We start from the raw sequence: 18,638 nt of genomic DNA, 5'->3' as shown, positions 1-18,638 counted from the left end.
ATTTTGTCGAGTAGATGACATGTCGCTTGATATGGTTAAGATAAATAACAAATTTACCCATTTAGAACCATAGTTATGAATATCTAGAACCTGTTCCACCGTCGCCATATGGCTCTATGGTTGTTATTTGAGTGCCATTGGTCATATTTCTTCGAGTAGATGTGATTTGATATGTCCGTTGATATGATTCCAAAAGATAACGGAATTTACCATACGGATCCATAATCCAGAATATCCTGAACCGATGGCCATATAGGTCTATGGTTTTCATTTTCAGAGCCGTTAGATATATTGCGTCGAATAGATGTGATTGGATACGTCGCTTTGTATGGTTATCAGAGATATCAATCAGAGCAGCCACCCAAGATGGAAATCTTTCACGTTGGCCCTATGCACCTTTGTTTATAAACAAAGGGGTGTGCAGGATAGATAAGTAAGTAAGTAAGTAAATCACAAAAAATACATTTTCTATATAAATTTTCTTTATTTCAACCACCGATTTCAAGCTTAATCTAAAGAGATCTTACATTTTATTGGTATAATTGGGTACTTATCTTTGTCAAAAGTATATACAAATAGACAATCTATAACATCCGTCGCTGATGATTTTTGCACACAAAATAACCTTTCATAAGTTGTTCCAAGGGAAACGATAATCTCTTCGAAACCAACATTATCCATTTTGATCACAAATGCTTTTTGAACTCATGTTGAACTCTTACAAGTTGTCTTTTCATGAACGTTGATCTCCAAACAAGGAAATAAATTTTCTAATAATTTCATAACATTAGCTTTACCACTGTTGTATACACATTTATATCCTTAACTATCAAAAAGTTTTTTCCACACACGAAACAAATTTATGGCAATGTCCTTTGGATTGGTTTGGTTGCACAGGTATTCTTAATCTTAGTGTCTAAGTATAAAAAAAACCTTTCTTACAAAAAATAAACTTTCAGTTTTGGAAGATCTAGCAATTAAAGCTACATTTTCTAAGTACGGGATTCTCTTTGGCATTGGAAAATATGGTACAGAAATAGACTAAAGTAAATGAGGACAAACAAAAATCGTCACGTTAAAACATTTAAACAACGTTGTTGAAGAAATCGTACTCAAACGACGGAATCACCTTGCTGGACTGGTCCACACCAGCGCTGATTGCACCATCCTCCATGTGGTACTCCTCCAGGTAGTTTCCTTCGCTAAGGAAATTCTTCACACATTCATACGAAATGTACTCATCCTGGCAGGTTTTCCCCTCGGGACTGGAAGTGTTTTCCGTGTGCATCATCCGCATAAAGCAGCTGGACATATCGTTGAAGTTCAAGCCATTCACCGTAGGACTCGGATGCACATCATACTCCACCCGGTCGGCGACGAATTGAGTGGGAGCATCTTCGAAAACTTCGTCAAACTCGAAAGCATTTTCTCCCCCGCAAATGTCCGCCGACGGAGTTGGTGGAGGTTCGTACTGTGTCGTGTTGATTGACGATTCCGAATGCCGCCGTAGTGAGTCGATAGTTGAGCTGGACACCGATGAGCCCAGCGTCGCCGTTGAATCCTTGTGTGACTTGCGGCGTCCTTGACCCTCCGTTCGGCAGGCATGATTTTTCACGTGCTTTCGAAGGCTAGAAGGATCGGTGTACCGTTTGGAGCAGCCCGGCAGCTGGCAGGCGTAAGGTTTCTGTTGAATCGGAAATGTATATTGTTAATAAATTGGCAATCGAAAAGGGCAGCTTAGGCGAACCTACCGTATCGTAATGGGTGCGTTGGTGCTTGGCCCGATCCGAACTGTTGCTAAAAGCCTTGGTGCAACCGAAGTACTGACAGTTGTAGGGCCGTTCTCCAGTGTGTGATCGCTGGTGGATTTTCAAATTTTCTAGCCGAGAGAACGCCTTTTCGCAACCGGAGAACTGTTGGAGAGGAAAATGGGAAGAAGATACAAACGTTAGGTCATTAACTTTGCCTCTTGGCTTCTTGTTTGTGCATCTATCATACAGGACAATTTGTAACACATGCGCCGTCCAGCGAGTGAGTGAGGAGCTATGACAAATGACGGTAGGTGAACATTAGCGCATGGCTTTTCTAAACATTTTGAACTACGATGTTTGTTTTTTTTTATATAGCAGGCAACTTAAAACCGGAATAGAGGAGTAAAACACTACAGGCACGCAAAGGCATCACTCCAATGTGCGTGTGCAGCTAAGCGTAACCAGATGTTGTTAGAGGCACAGACTTATTTACTTGGCTGGCTTCAAACGACACCAAAGCGAAAAGAATCATGATTGATACCAGAACGGTAGAAGGAGCGTAATTAAGGTACGATCAGTCTGTACAAGTTTGGAATTAATATTCTCATTTCTTTATTTTATACAGATTTTTAAACTTTTATCGAACAGTTCCACAATTCAAAAACCCAGCTAAACCTTACTGGATGGATTAATATGAAGAGTTTAGAGTGAAAGAAACTCTAAGAGATCTCAGATTAACCTGGCTTAGATGTTTCACAATTAAGGAATATGAATGAATTTGGTATTGGCATGTAAATTGTGGCACATTAAACATAGTTTCATGCAAAATTTGAAATTTTATGGCAACGTTAAAAAAATCTTGAAATATGTCTTATAAGGATACACCGTATTGAATCAGTTAGACTATTGCGGGACAAATGATAAAACCTAAAAGGGCTGCGGTGGTTTCAACCGCTATGAACTACACTGAAAAATACTGAGCTTTTATTTTAAGTGTTGAATTTAAAATATTAAATTTAAACTATCAGGCGTAACATTTGGAAACGGCCTTTATACTTGTCTAAACAAACTTTAAAAGGCCCTTTACTCGCTACCTGAATTACGCCCTCACAAACCATCAAACATCATCGGGTAGAGAGAAGTTTATTTATAAAAGTTTATTGGTCGTTTTCAAATGTTATGCTAGATTTATTATTTTCATTTAACATTTATAACATTAATCATTTACTATTTAACATTTAAAAAGTTATCATTTAACTTAACTACTTCTCATATTTAACGTTTACTATTTAAAGCTTACTATTTAACCTTTACTTTTTAACATTTCGCAGTTCATATTCACATTTATCAGTGAACATTTAATATTCAACATCTAGCAATTAATATTGATCTTTTCAATATTTTGAATATAAAAAATATTAATATTATACTCTAAGTTTAAAATGTTTTAAATTTATAATTCAAAATTTAAAATGTTTAATTTTAAATTCTAATAACGGTAAGCTCCATCCCGCGTTAACTTTTAATACCGATCCAGATTGTATGATCTGCAAAATGTTTGCTTACTTCGTATTGATTAACTCTGATGTCGACATCAAAGAAGCCGGACATTGCTGATCGAAATTTAATCCGAGAATAATGCCGGTTAGAACTTACCTCCATTAAAGTTAAATGTTGAATATAAGCTGTTATATTTTCACTGTTATATGTTAAATGTTAAATGGTTAATGCAAAATGTTAAATTTAAAATTGTAATGTCAAATGTTCAAAGTTAAATGTTAACTGTTGAATGTTATATGGTAAATGATGAATGTGAACTGTATTCAGGGTTGCTCACTTGCTGTAAAAACATATTTTTCGGAATTATGCAATCATTAGATGAAATTATGATATGCTGTACTTGTAAGTACCGAGAAGAGGGCTTAAAGTATGTGTTTGACCCATAAAACCTGTCAATTTTGCTTTCAGAGCGTCACAATAAGCGATCTTATGATTCGTGAGCGTTCAATCAGAGTGAGCACTCACGAATCGTAAAATTGCTGATTGTGACGCACTGAAAGCAATATTGACAGATTGTATGTGTCAAACACATACTTCACGTCCTCATCTTGTAACTTACAAGTACTAATTATCACTATACCATCTCATGATTTCATAATTCTGAAAAACATTTTTTTATAGCAAGTGAGTGGAAGTAACCCTGACTGTATTAACTGTGAAATGGTAAATTTTGAATCTTAATTAGTAAATTTTAAATATTAAATCACAGACAACCAGATTTAACACTTACAATTTGTTCATGGAACACGCGTTTAACGGTCAATTTAAATGATTTTTAATTGGTAGTACCGCCACTTGTGACGCGCATTGGCATTTCCCTTGCGTTTGACGTTTACACACTACCGCCATCTGTTTAGTGTACTGCTCATCACAGTATACTCAACAGATGGCGATAGTGTTTTAGCGACGATGTTTTATAGTGAAAACTATTCAATGTGTTATGTCTGTTTGTCTGTGGTTAAATGTTAAAGTAAATTGCAAAAAAATCTTTAATTTAAATAACTTATTTTGCATTTTATATATAACATATTAATATTTGAAATTTTCCATTTAATAGTTAACATTTAATAGTCACAATTTAACATTTACCATTTAACGTCTAACCAACATATATCGTTTAACATTTAATATTGCACATTAAATATTGAACATTTGACATTTAACATTTACCATTTAAGGTTTAACATTTAACAGTAAAAATTTACCATCTAATTCTTAGCATTTAACATTTAACATTTAACATTTAAAGTCTGTGGACGGACTTCCTCGAAAGCATAAATACCTCACAGTCTTCGGCGGAGCTCTGGGGTAAGGTCAACGCCCTCAGTGGCAAGCGCCCCATACGGCCACACAGCATATACAGGTAGACGGCACTGCAGTCTCCGACCCCGCAATCGTTGCAGATAAGCTTGGCGACTACTTCGCTGACCTCTCTGCGATTTCCAAGTAAGAGGCGACCTTTCAACGGCTAGCACACCCATCGACTTCGTCCGTAAGCAGTTTTCGATTTTCTCCGGACACGAGCAACCTGAGGATCAACCACGATTTCACCTGGCAGGAGCTGCAGTTCGCGCTTAGTAGAAGCAACGGGAAATCAGCCGACCCAGACGAGATCGGCTACCCGGTGCTCAAGAACCTGCCTACCCCGGGTAAAGTAAAAATGTTGGAACTCTTCAACCAACTTTGGCAGACAGATTCGTATCCAGAGCATTGGAGGGAGAGCTTGGTTGTCCCCATCCCTAAATCAAACGAGCCGACACGGGACGTGGCGAAGTTTCGACCCATTGCGCTTCAACCGATGCCTGAAGCAGTTTCCCGAGTCTGACGGCCTTCTAGAACATCGCCAACACGCATTCCGGCAAGGCCACGGTACATCCACGTATTTTGCGACGCTAGGAGAGCTCCTCAAGGATGCCAAGTATAACGGTTGGTTTCCCTGGACAATGCGAAAGCCTTCAACCGTACATGGACGCCCGCGGTACTGAAGCAACTCGTCAGCTGGGGCCTTAGCGGCCATATCATGCATTTCGTTCAAAATTTCCTGACTGGCAGATCCTTCCGAGTCTCGGTAGGTAATACCAAATCCTGCACTTTCTGCGAGGAAACTGGCGTTCCCCACGGTTCAGTGATCGCGGTCACCTTGTTCCTGGTAGTCATGAACAGTGTCTTCGAGCGGTTACCAGCGAAAATCTACATTTTCGTGTACGCAGACGACGTGCTAATCGTAGCCACAGGTCAAACTCCGGGACGAACGAGGATTAGAGCCCAAGCAGGGGTTACCGCCCATTAAAGAAAACTGTGAAACTGCTTGTCATTGACCGGTCGCTGAGTGAAGTAATGAAATTGGGTTGTTTGCGGAATGCTTAAATAAAACAGCAAAAAAAGGTTATCTTCCATTTAATTCCACTTAAATAATTTTGGTATCCATGACAGATACGCATTTCAAATACAATGTGCAGTATTCATCAGGGTCATTCACACTAAAGACTTATCAAAAACCTAACCCCCTGTCATGGATACCAAAACTATTTAAGTGGAATTAAATGAAGGATATTCCTTTTTTACTGTTTTATTCGGTCGCTGAGTTTTGACCAGCACCTTCAAGGGGTCAAGGCCAGCTGTCGCAGAAGGATCAACCTCATCGGCACAATCTCCCGTCCCCACCGGTCCAACAACAGAGAAGTACGTTTCCGTGTTGCCCGGGCCATCGTAGACAGCCGGCTAATGTATGGACTCGAGCTGACCTGCATCGCCACCGACAAGGCAATACAAATACTCGCTCCGGTGTACAATAGCTACACGCGCATCTTCGCCAGTCTCCTATACCCTCGATGCCAGCCGATGCCAGCTGTGTCGAAGCCGGCACTCTCCCTTTCCGGTACCGCATCTACGCAGCCATTGCCAACAAAGCCGCTGCATTTTCAGCAATAACCGCCGGAAACGACAGAATCTGCCTCCTCAGCGAGGGGGGCAGAGTTCTGGTACGGAGATAAGAGTTGGAAATCTCCCGCACCAAACATCGATAGCCGGATAAAGGAGAAGTTCAGAGCCGGGGACAATTCCGTAGCCCTTAGGAGATCGGTAGCAGAGCTGACCGGATTGTACCCAAACTACATGCATCATTTTACGGACGGGTCAAGATCGAGAGCTGGAGTTGGAATGGGAATCGCTGGAGAAGTCTGCCAAAACAATGTTCGGTGTTCTAGGCAGAAGCAGCGGCTATTCTTCATGCCGTCACGATTCCTGCGTATCACCTAATCCAGATCCTGTCGGAATCCCACAGTGTTATTCAGACCCTTTCGTCGGAGGTCCCGGTCCACCCCTGGATCCAGGGCATCCTGAAGGTTGCGCCACCAAACACTACCTACGCATGGACTCCCGAACACTGCGGGATCCCAGGGAACATCGAGGCGGACAACCTAGCCGGGTCAGGCCCATCTGGTCCTTGGTACTCGCATAAGGTGCCGTTACAGGACGTGAAGAGATGGATCACTTGCATAGTGCGGACAGCGTGTGCAACGGAATGGTCCATCGGAAAGTGGATTGACCTTGCAAACCTGCGAGACCAGAGGATTTTTTCCATACTCCGGACAGGACACTTCCTAATCTCACGGGATTTCAGCGAAGGACCCTTCAGGAAGACCTGTGAATTCTGCCATATTCCTTCGACGGTGGAGCACGTGTTATGCGTATGTCCACAATTCGAGCACCTTCGTTGCCTCCACGGTCTGGCTGCCAGTGCGCTAGCATACGTGCCCTCAACTCAAGCAGCTGTACTGCGCTTTTTGAAGGCGGCGAAGCTATACTGCAGGATTTAGCACCATCGATTCTTTCGGTCGTCAGGAGATCCCCGCTGGACGGGGCTCCCAAGGACCTCCTACATTGGACCTATGTTTTGTTATTGGGTTTTTTTTTGTTCATTTTATATTTTGTTTTCCTTAATTTGTATCTTTTTAGTCGGGCTTTTTCTTATGCTGTTTACTGTGTCATTGTACTAGCTGTTTATATTTTAAGCTAAGTAGATTATCAAAGGCTGAAGTAGCATCATACTCAAGCAATGTGGCTGGGGGACATCTTTCTATCAACAATCAATAAGAAACTAACGATTATAAATTGGCTCACTACTTGACTAGCCTATTGGTCCCAAGCAAATCGATTAACGTATCCCATTCTAGTCGAAATTCTAGTACTACACAATGTTTGTTTTGATTCGCTATGAAAGTTTGACAGATAAAATGAGGGGTTATTGGATTTTCCTATGTTTCAAGGGGTGAATCGATTAGCTTGGACCGAAGATAGTACCAGAGCTGAGCCAAAAAGTTGAGCACGTTTATTCGGGACCTACTAGTCTTAGAGTTACCTCTATGTTTCTATGGCTTTCCACCCTTTACGGAGATGAACTAGCCTACGGCTAAAAATCTCCTCAATAAAGAAAAAAAAATAGAGTCTGTTTACGATTTAACTTCGAAGTTTTTTTTCCAGTGTACAGCATTTTGACAGCTGCTGTACTGACGCTTCATCTTCTTCTTCTTCTTCTTCTTCTTCTATGCACGGCCAACCAGAACAACTCAGTGTTACTCATTAGCTATGAGCTAGGCGAGTAAGAGAGGTGCCACAGTCGGAAGAAGTGTCAGTTTGTTTACTAAAATGAACCATGCCCATTTTGTTATGGTAAGTTTTGCTATAAGAAATGCTCCTCGTGTTTATTAGCGAAATTCACATCAAAAATTGATGAATTGCGTAGGAAATCAGTTTGGCACGGTATTTGTAACCAGCATACATCTTCCGGTCGTATGAAACAGGTCAAAAACTGTCCAAATCCGCAGATAAAAATTTTTGTTTTGAATTTCTGTATGGCAAAATAGTGAACTTTTAGTGAACATTAACGGCAAAGAACTCACCAACACTGGGAGACCGTGAGTTCCTGCCCACCTGTCTTAAAAACATCTCGAGCTATGAGTACCTACAGGTTTATGAGTAAATTTTTTATGAAAAGAAATTGCTCTAATTTAATTGGGTTCTTTAATTTTGAAAAATATATCGGTATCATCTGAAAGAGCTTCGTTTTTTGAGCACAGAGATATTTTTTCGAACCCACACACTTTCATCTCGATTTTTAAATCAGGATTTAAAGCAAAATAATAACTTCACTGTTTGGCACTAAACTAACAAACTGACAGCTCGCTCCCATACAAAGTGACACCGAGGGGCGCTAATAAGGTGATTTTTGCAAATGTAATCGTACTCGTTTAAAATAGTTCCAGTGTACCAAAATTAATGAAATTTTGCGTGTGGGTTCCATTTTTAATGCAGATAACGAAAATGCATTTACCTCAATACCCTTAAAGAACCCAATTGAATTCAGTCGCTGAGTTGTTCTGGTTGGCCGTGTAGATCGGTAATACTTATAGACACTCATGATAATAGACCTGCCGAGGTGAGCTGACTTATCTAAACAATTTGTCAAATCAAGTGCCCAGGAACACATTGGCCACATCTGGACATGTTCGGGAAACCCCCAGGGAAGTGGTTTGTTTCTGAAATTGACAAAAATTGATCATGCAACACCACAAATCACATAAGAACTCAAAAAATAAATGCAATGGTAGTTAAATCTAGTGCCCAGGACCACATAGGTCCCATCTGGACATGCTCCGGGTAACCTCGGTAAGTGACAAGTTTGGACGTATGGTCAAAACCCATAATGCGACACCTTGAATCGCATGAGAATTCAAAAACTTCTCCTCGCTGAGATGACTACGTTGAGCATGACGAGAGAAGCAAAACAATAGTTGGGTAAGGAATTATTTGTTATGAAACGATACTAGAAGGCGAGAACATGTATTTATGCGGTGAGATATGTTGTGAAAATGGTGAAAAAATCCAACCAATCCAATGTAACCCTGGTCAACCTTACGAAGCGATGAAGCGGGATGTAATTCATCATTCTCGCAACACACTCAACCACCATACTCTAGTAACAATTCTGGTTTTATGAGGGTTCTATAGACCATGATTAAGACTTGTAGAATGCTTTAGAACCTCAATAAAGCTTCCAATGTTACTTGGGCATGTTCTGTTGTGTGCCTACCAGTATTGGAGTGAGAGATCTCTAATGTACATACTTGGAAAAATGGTCATGAAATCAGCAAAACATAACAAAACATTGAGGTACTTTTATCAAAAACTTCATTCCTCCTATGAATTGTATATGTTACAGTAGGGTATAAGTTGCTGAAAGAAATTTCGTCGAGTTTAGCTGCTGATACCTGCTAACCTACAAGATACACCCCTCTAAAGCTAGTGTTGAAAAATTATAAATACGATTTTTAATCGTTTACATGAAAAGATAGCGATTTGCTTTGTTGAGCAAAAATGTGCCTTTTTAAAGCATTTACAACTTTGTAGAACATTGCAAAAATCGAAAAATTCAAACTAAAAAGTTATGGTAAAAAAAGGTTTTTAAGGGGGCCTCATAACCTAGTCAGTAAAGGCACGATATTATCAAGCCGGAGGCGGCGGGTTCGATTCCCGGTCCGGTCGAGGACATCGGACATCGAAAGCTCTAAATTAATAACTGCATTTAGAACACTAAGTTGAGAGCACGCAATAAGCTAATATGCACTAAACAATAAGCTTTAAATGCGACTAAGAAGAAGAAGAAGCGTTAGTACTCCATTTTCACCCTATAACCATAGAGGTAACTCTAAGGCTAGAAGGTCCCGAAATAACGTGCTCAACTTTTTGGCTCAGCTCTGGTACTCTCTTCGGTCCCAAGCTAATCGATTCACCCCTCGAAACATAGGAAAAACCAATAACCCCTCATTTTATCTGTCAAACTTTCATAGCGAATCAAAACAAACATTGTGTAGTAGTAGAATTTCGACTAGAATGGGATACGTTAATAATTTGCTTGGGACCAATAGGCTAGTCAAGTAGTGAGCCAATTTAAAATCGTTAGTTTCGTATTGATTGTTGCTATAACTTCGTCCACTTGAGGGATAGAAAATTGACGTCTTGCGCAAAGTTTCTTAAAATGACTTCATCTACAATGTTTACATAGGTGTTCATAATTTACAACAAGACATAAAAAAGTTATTTTTTTTATCTTAGTGTATACCCCCCTTAATCAAAATGTTCGCTTCTCAATTAAAGTACTCAAAAAATGAAGAAACGTTCTAAAATACATCAAAATTCTACACTCAATAGTTTCGTCGCAAATAGCCATGTCCCATAATTTTTGATTTCGTCCAATTGTGAGCCGCAGACAGTATATGAGCAAGTCAAACGCGCACTCTTTTACCTGTGGATTTGAGGACTTGAGGTATCCATTAATGTATGAGCTAGGTAAAAAAGTGCGCAATTCGTCAGTATTGTCGAATTAATGGCCCTCGCTCAATTTCAACTTCTGTTCAATATTCACACTGCCGTACTCTAACGGAACTATCAATCTATCCTCTTCAGAACTTTCTCAAGCTTATAAATTATCGCACTAAAAGCTTCATGTTGATATTAAGCCATTCCATTGCAAAACGAAATAGTGGTTCCCATAATTTCATAAAAATAGGTAGTTTTGTTCCTTATCACAAAATATTAGATCAATATTTTTTTATATTGTGTCATTAGGGTGACCATTTCCATGTTAAGGTGGTCCAAAAAATTGATTTTATTCAAAAATTTATAACTTTTGAACCATCGATTTTAAAGATCAAAATATCAAATGAAAGGTAATTAAAAATAATTTTTAGGAAAAAAATAATGATAATCAAAATGAGGATTTTGTAAGTAAAAAACAATGATTGTATTTGATTTTAATGGTTTTCATAGTATGAAGACAGAGGGCGCAATATGTTTTTATATTTTTACTTGAAAATTTAGGCTTCTTTACACAAATATAAATAATCAGCGATGTGTTTTTTTTCATTACTGAGTAAACTTTTTTTTAAAGATATCAAATTTGGGTTTGATTTAATATTTTGATCTTCGAAAGTGGTTCAAACGTTAAACATTTAAAAAAAAAACCAATTATTGAAAAAAAAAATCGATTTTTTGGATCATCCTAACATGAAAATGTTCACTCTAATTACAAAATAAAAAAAATAAGAGTCGAATATTTTGCGATAAGGAACAAAACTAAAAATTTCTGCGAAATTCTGAGAACCACTATATCGTTTGCTATGGAATGGCTGTATTGGTAAAGAATTTCCCCCCAACTTCATCAAAAACAACTTAAATTGTATTATTATTATTATTTAGCTTTATTAGGGAGGCTTTCAGCCTTGGGCTGGTTCGCCTCCAAAAAAACTTAAATTGTAGTATTGATAACCAGAGATCACATTGGCCTCATCTGAACATGTTTGGGGTGCATCCTGAGAACACACTTAGTTTTTTCTACCGAGTTCGGCTGTGCAAATCTCGGCAAAATAAGTTTCACTGAGATCTCTACAAAAGTGACATTTGATTGCTGAGTCTCGGATAATGCTTAGATGAAATGTTTGCTGAGATCTCAGTAAAACTTTTTTTGCCGAGATTTGCACAGCCGAGCCCAATAGAAAAAACTAAGTGTGTAGTTTCCAGTTTTTGACATGGGCCATCGACATATTAAATTACATGAAAACTAAACAATAAAATCATAGCGGTCATCCTAAGTCCACTTTGGAGACACCCGGATATGTTCAGGGTACCTCCGGGAGTCCACAACTCGACATGACCAAAACCTTTTTTTAAACACATCAAATCAGATGAGAATGCAAAATTTACATTTCTGGCGATTATATTTAGTACCAGGAACCAAATTGGTCATAGCTAGCCATGGCATGGGAGCCCTAAAGTCTGGAACTGGCAAAAATTGGTCAGCTTCAAATTGGTGTATTTCTGTTAAAAACGCATAAAAAACCTGAAATACTGCGTTTGGAAGTTGAGTGTATATACAATGGTTGCTATGATGAGATTTCACCGTTTGCTCTCCAGTTTTCAAAATGCCTTCCAAGCAAGAGGAGCAGCGTGTCAAAATTTTGCTCGCGCAGCAAGATAATCCGACGTTCTCACACGCCAAGTTGGCAAAATTGCTGGATGTGGCTAAATCGACCGTGACAAACGTTTTAAAACTGTTCGGGGAGCGTCTGTCGACCGCCAGGAAGCGGCGGCAATCGTAATCTGGACGTGGCAGCGACGACGAAGAAGGTGGCGGTGAAATATAAGCGGAATCCTATCCTCTCCATCCGGGACGTCGCTGGCAAGCTCAATGTCTCCCATACTATTGTGCAGCGGGCCAAGAAACGAGCCGGGTTGTCAAAGTTTAAGAAGGTGAAGGTGGCGAACCGAGATTACAAACAAAACACGTCGGCAAATTAGCGGGTCCGAAAGCTGTATACGAATCTGCTCACAAAGTTCAACTGTGTCGTCATGGACGACAAAACTTATGTGAAGGCGGATTTCAAGCACCTTCCGGGACAGGAGTTTTATACCGCATCAAGAAAAGGGAAGGTGACTGAAATTTTCAAAACCATGAAACTATCGAAGTTCCCGAAAAAAGTATCTCGTCTGGCAGGCCATATGCACGTGTGGTCTAAAAAGCGGCATTTTCATTACTACGGGAACCATCAATCAAGAGATCTACGTCCAGGAGTGCCTGGAAAAGCAGCTGCTACCATTCCTAAAGCAACATAATAGACCTGGGCTGTTCTGGCTGGACTTGGCGAGTTGCCACTATGGGAAAAAGGCAATCGAGTGGTACGATGCGAACAACGTGGTTGTGGTACCCAAAGACCGCAACCCTCCCAACAGCCTAGAACTCCACCCTATCGAACGGTATTGGGCCTTGGTCAAACGGAATCTAAAAAAAAAACTAATAATTCCGTGAAAAACGAGCAGCAGTTTAAATCTAACTGGCGTTCGGCGGCGAATAAGGTCGATGAGACCACTGTGCAAAATTTAATGGAGGGGTTAAGCGGAAGGCACGGCAGTTCGGAAAAAACGAACATTTTGTCCTATAAATATATGAATTGAACTACCAAAAGAAAAATAAGAGGAATTTTGTGAAATTAATTTTGACTGAAAGAAACGATTTTTTGTCGACCATTTTTTGCGCATTCAAGTCAAGAAGTCGACAGAATTTGAAATGAACCAAAAATTATCTTGTGACGCATCATACCGAATGAAAGAATGTTGAGTACCGGGAAGTTACAGACGTCACCAGTATCGAACCAGGGGACTAAATCCAGTTCCATTTGCAGCACAAGCCCCAAGGGGAACAACAAGGGCTCCAAGGAGAGCTTGGTCTTGTGTTGAGACAGATGTTCACACCGAAATCCAGCATTAGCACATCCCGAGATAGACAATAAGGACTGCAGCTTGGGATGGCCAACATGGCGGAGGTCAGCAAGAAGATTAACAAACTCTATGATGCTATGATGCGGATGCACTAGATCAGCACTGCCCAACGGTCCTCTGGATCTCAGCAACGTTATCATTTTTTATCATTATGAATTTTAGCCGAGAAGAAATGAAAAATAAACAAAATGCAGCTAGAAACACGTGCATTGAACATATATACAGCCATTTGAAAAAGTAATTTTAGAGAGGTCGGGCAGATGCTCACGTCATATGACGACTTGAGGGTGAAACAGTCGATATAACTGTTATAGAGAGTGGAAAGCGAGCAAAGGTCAATTTTGAGGAAGGCACGAATCGGTTTGATCATCTCCTTTACCAAACTTCCCTGTTGGGGAGTGATAGTGAGGGGTATCCTCCCCCACCACCACTGACAAAAGGGATAATCACCGATTTACTCACGTATCTTCGATGTGCGGAAACAGTTGGGATGTGACGTAAGCATTTCGTCGATAGATTTGGAAATTGCAGCTCTTGTTACCTCTACCGCTGTATGTGCTCCTGACATCGTTCACTTAACGATCTCGAGGAGACACAGGTAGGGAGGTGCTGCTACTGTATGCCATTATTAATACCATTAGGCCGAATGCTATCAGGCCGAAAGCCATTAGGCCGAATGGGACATTATGCCGAAAATTGAAATATGGTTGATTGAAACCATTTTCAAAACACTCTGGGATGAATCTGTTGGATTTTTTTTTCAGATCTCTGTCCGAGGAGGGGATTTAAGAAGGCAATGAAAGAATCTGTTAGATTTTTTCAGATCTTCGTACAATGTTCCTTACATTGAAGTCATTAAAAATCTTGAACTTCGGAGCATTTCCAAGATTTGCAATTCCCATTGAAAAATACGTGATCTCATTTCAAGGAATAAATGGAGCGTGTACTTGATCCTAAATATAAGATAATCTTGAAAAGCTAAGATTACGATTTTTAAAACATGGATACGAGACCTTGCATATACAACAGATTATGCTATGAAATTTTTAACCAATGATTTATCGTAGCTGGTTTCTCCTGCTTTCAAACATGAGCAGTTCTTTCGAGTTTAAATGTTTTCTTTTGAAGACATTACTAGTTGAAGATTATTCACAGGAGAGCTTTTCTTCTTTGAAACATGAGTGGATTTTTTTTCAAGGTACATTGAAGAAACAATTAGTGACATCTTGGGTTAGATATGCTCCAACATAAATCCAATACTAAACTAAACTATTCCACAGCCGCAGACAGTATATGAGCAAGTCAAACGCGCACTCTTTTGCTTGTGGATTTGAAGGAAAACTTCAAATCCATTAATGTAAGAGCTAGGAGTGGAAGGAAGGCGCATTTGATTAGTATTTCAACTTCAATTCAATTTTCACACTGCCGTACTCTAGCGGAACTATCAGTCTATCCTCTTCAGAACTTTCTCTAGCTAATAAATTATCACGCTAAAGCTTCATGTTGATATTAGTATGGCGGTTCCAACCAACTCTGATAAATCTAATCAATTCTTGAACCGGAACCAGATGCCAGATGATGCAATGGGAACAATTATTTAAATTTCAGCCTAATGACCCATTTAGTCTAATGGCGATCGGCCTAGTACTGAAAATTAAACACAGATAAATTTCACAATTACGCGTTCGGAGACCGAGATATATTTTACTCGTCAAAAGGCACAAACTAAAAGTAACTTCTTTCATATTTCCTGTATTTTATGTCATAAGAAAAGTGCGCATTTGTCTTTCTGGGCATCAAAATTTTCATATGTTTTTAGTTGTGTAGGAAAAAATTTAAATTCATTATCTCAAGTATGCGATCTATTGAATATATCAGTCCGTGACCTACACATAGAAAGAGATCGGGATATGTTTCAAACTTTGAAGATGATCCGAGGAAATTAAAAAGAAAAACAAAATCTTGAAAAACTCAAAGTAAAGGTTTCTTGAATATAAATAAATATCTCAATCAATGTTAAGTCCAAGAGTGATAAATGTGTCTGGTTCCAGGAGGATCTACACAATTATGCCAATGCATCGCATACTATTAGTTTCAAAAAAGCTGTCCTTTTATAGAATTTCATATGAACTAACAACCTTATTTTATCTCAGTCAGTATAGAGGAGCATCCGTTCCATGAGCCATTGTTCAATAAATAATTCTCGTGCAACACGAGAAAAGGGCATATCATTGTTGATCGATTCCCTTCGTAGATTTTCTCTTTCTCAAATAACCCAACTACAAATGTATTTCAAATTGAGTGTGTTGTTTCAGGCGCACGCTAACATCATCTTCTGTCGAACTGTGCTGCGAGCTTAGCGAGAAATTCGTTTATGTTACCGTGGTAAACCAAAGAGAAAGTCTATGAAGAGAATCGACCAACGAGGATAGGCCCTTTTCAAATGTTACGCGAGAATTCACCCACATGCAATGCAACGCATCTTGTGTATTTAAATACACATCCTAAGTAGTCAACATGCTCGCATTCCATCAGCATATCCTCAGATCGATTTCAGTGCCACTCTCCGTTTACATAGAACCTCCCACACAAATGTGAGCGCAAAACAAACCCACTATCGAACCAATCACCACTTACCGGACACTTATTGGGCTTCTCGCCGGAGTGCACCCTCATGTGAATGAGCAGCTTGTAGCGCGCATTGAACGGCCGATACCGCCTCGGACAGTCCAACCAGAAGCAGGCAAACTCCTCCCCCTTTTTCACCTCCACGTGCGTCTTCTCGATGTGCGCCACCAGCGTTCCCTGGTCGGGGAATTTCAAATTGCAATCCGTCCACAGACATTCCAGCACTTGATCCGGGTCGTTTTCCAGCTCCTCCTCCTCGTCCTCATGAGCTTCTTCCTTGATGGAAATTTTCCTATCCAATTCCGTCGGTTGCGGGTGATGCAGCTGTTGCTGTTGCCAGATATCTTTGAATTCGCGGTTCGGCTTCTGCGCCGATTCTGAATTGTTGTAATTTTCTTCCGGATGTTGATAGGCATCATTGCTGTTGGTGCTGTCGTTCATATTGGAACCGGTTCCACTGATCTCTACATTCTGATTGAACTGATCCAGGAAGCTCGTATCGAAGTAATCAATCATGTAGTTGGCGTGGGTCGTATGCAATCCAAAGTTCTTGGAACTATCGTCAAATTGTATCGCATTGCCGAAGGCTGATTTGATCGACGGCAGCTGTTGCATTCCCGGTTGAACTTCAACATTGCTGTGCTTCGGAGAGTCTGAAGGTTTCGACTCGGGCAGGTTTGGGAAAGTCATCGAAAGCGATGATGTGATCCAGGGATCTAGCGGAGGCGACGAGCACGGACTCTGATTCTTGGATTGGCAGTTGACATCATTGAAGTTGTAGTACTCGGAGGAGTTGACGATGCTATTGGATGTCAACGGAGTAGCGATGGTTGTTGCTGGAGACAAACATACCGAAGATTGCATCTTTTCAATATACTCAGGATCAAATTTAAAGTAGAGATCTTCATTCTTCTGCTGCATCATGCATGATTGGTTGTTATAATTGGAGTACGTTGCTTCTGAAGCATCAACCGACGGGAAATCGTTGCTCATTTCAGCATTGTTATCCTCGTACGACGAGTGGCTCGAGGAAGCCGGCGAAAATGAACACTTTGCCTTTTCTCCGTAGGACACTTTTGAACTGGGACAACTTTCACCGAAATAAACTGGATCTTTGAAAGTACCCGGAGTCGTTGGTGTTAGCAAAGACATATTACCAAAGTTGGTAATTTGAACACCCAAATCGACACTTTTTGGAATGTCAAACTGTTCACTGTTCACCTGACCGGTAGCAAACATTTTGTTTTCAAACATCTTCACCGCACATGCATCACTCAGAAAAACCGCAACAAAACAAACTTGAACGAAAACTTCACCGAAACTGACTGCGGGCGGGAAAGATTATGCAGCACGCGGGAAACTCGGAAAATCAGAAAAACCCGATGACTAATCGGAAAGCACGTCCTGTCGGATCGGGCGTCGTCAAACGAATGACTACAACAAATATAGCACGATTGCACGATCTTGCGGTGTCGCCATACAGTTCAAGATCTTGGAAAAGGAAGAAATAGTATCGGGATCGCGTGCACATGTGGCCCCCGGACGCACGTTTCTTCTAAGGTACCTTACGAACGTCCCGATGCTGCTTGTCGTCGGTTGTGTCGCGCGAGTTTGAATTTTTTTTTTTTGTTACTACCAATGAGAGAGGAAAACGATCAACACTAATACTGCCAGCCAGAAGATCATGATCTCGGGTGCTACTGTTTAGGGTGCCCGAGGGAGCAAGGAAAATCGTCTACAAATCGAATGCGATAGAAGGAGAAGGATGCTGCACCGATGGAAGAATGCTTTTCCCTTAAACTGTGAAACGCTAGGAAGTTAGTGGATTGGTTTTATGGATTACGAGTCGCCTATGAATCAATTAGCCAAATTGAATGAGTATGTCATAATGCCGCTTTTATGAGACAATGAATGGTCCAATTTTACGTGCTTGTTTTTATGGATTTGCAGGCATGGAGTCAATTAGGAATATTTCAAATATTTGAGGCCACTTGAGTTATGGACGGAATTTCGGCAAACATCACATTTAAGCACGAACGCATTACTAGGCCTTTGATCCAGATGTATTCAAAACAATAGAACGTTTGAAATCCATGATGTAATGAATTCATGTACAAAGAAAGTCGGAACGGTATTAGAAAATTGTCATTGGGACGGTACTAATGGATATTTTTGGTCGCTATTGAAAATTTATTCGATTGATGAATTCATGTATGGACCCAAATTAGGGGTATTTAGACCAACATTATATCCATTTCCACTATATCTGCATAAACGAGAAGCTTCCAACCTTATGATAGCGAACCGTGCTTACACATAAACGTTTAAAAACCAACAAGCTCAGTAATATTTTTACATTATCAAATT

The 18,638-nt window shown here is 40.1% G+C and overlaps 1 protein-coding gene across 1 annotated transcript; it reads right to left on the bottom strand.

Annotated features, from left to right (window-relative positions):
* Positions 1-861: 861 nt before the first annotated feature.
* Positions 862-17,690, bottom strand: lmd (lame duck). The gene is made up of 3 exons (XM_065222484.1): positions 16,281-17,690; positions 1,752-1,913; positions 862-1,684 (listed from the first exon to the last, which is right to left on the bottom strand). Exons 1-3 carry the CDS (start codon positions 17,523-17,525, stop codon positions 1,085-1,087), a joined length of 2,007 nt encoding a protein of 668 aa, XP_065078556.1. The 5' UTR covers positions 17,526-17,690; the 3' UTR covers positions 862-1,084.
* Between the last annotated feature and the right edge of the window lie 948 nt (positions 17,691-18,638).

Source organism: Ochlerotatus camptorhynchus, unplaced genomic scaffold (genome assembly GCF_037179485.1).
Source record: "Ochlerotatus camptorhynchus isolate MF236.1 unplaced genomic scaffold, CSIRO-AGI_Acam_v1.1 ptg000170l, whole genome shotgun sequence".
NCBI lineage: Eukaryota > Metazoa > Arthropoda > Insecta > Diptera > Culicidae > Ochlerotatus > Ochlerotatus camptorhynchus.
Note: the sequence above shows the minus strand (reverse complement) of the source record. Positions and strands in the feature narration are given on the sequence as shown.

What these genes read in the sequence shown, in the direction of transcription:
- lmd (XM_065222484.1), bottom strand. Translation starts at nt 17,525, where the DNA reads ATGTTTGAAAACAAAATGTTTGCTACCGGTCAGGTGAACAGTGAACAG. An exon ending in AGAAGCCCAATAAGTGTCCG is followed by an intron (nt 1,914 to 16,280) that starts GTAAGTGGTGAT and finishes CCTCTCCAACAG; the next exon opens with TTCTCCGGTTGCGAAAAGGC. An exon ending in AACGCACCCATTACGATACG is followed by an intron (nt 1,685 to 1,751) that starts GTAGGTTCGCCT and finishes CCGATTCAACAG; the next exon opens with AAACCTTACGCCTGCCAGCT.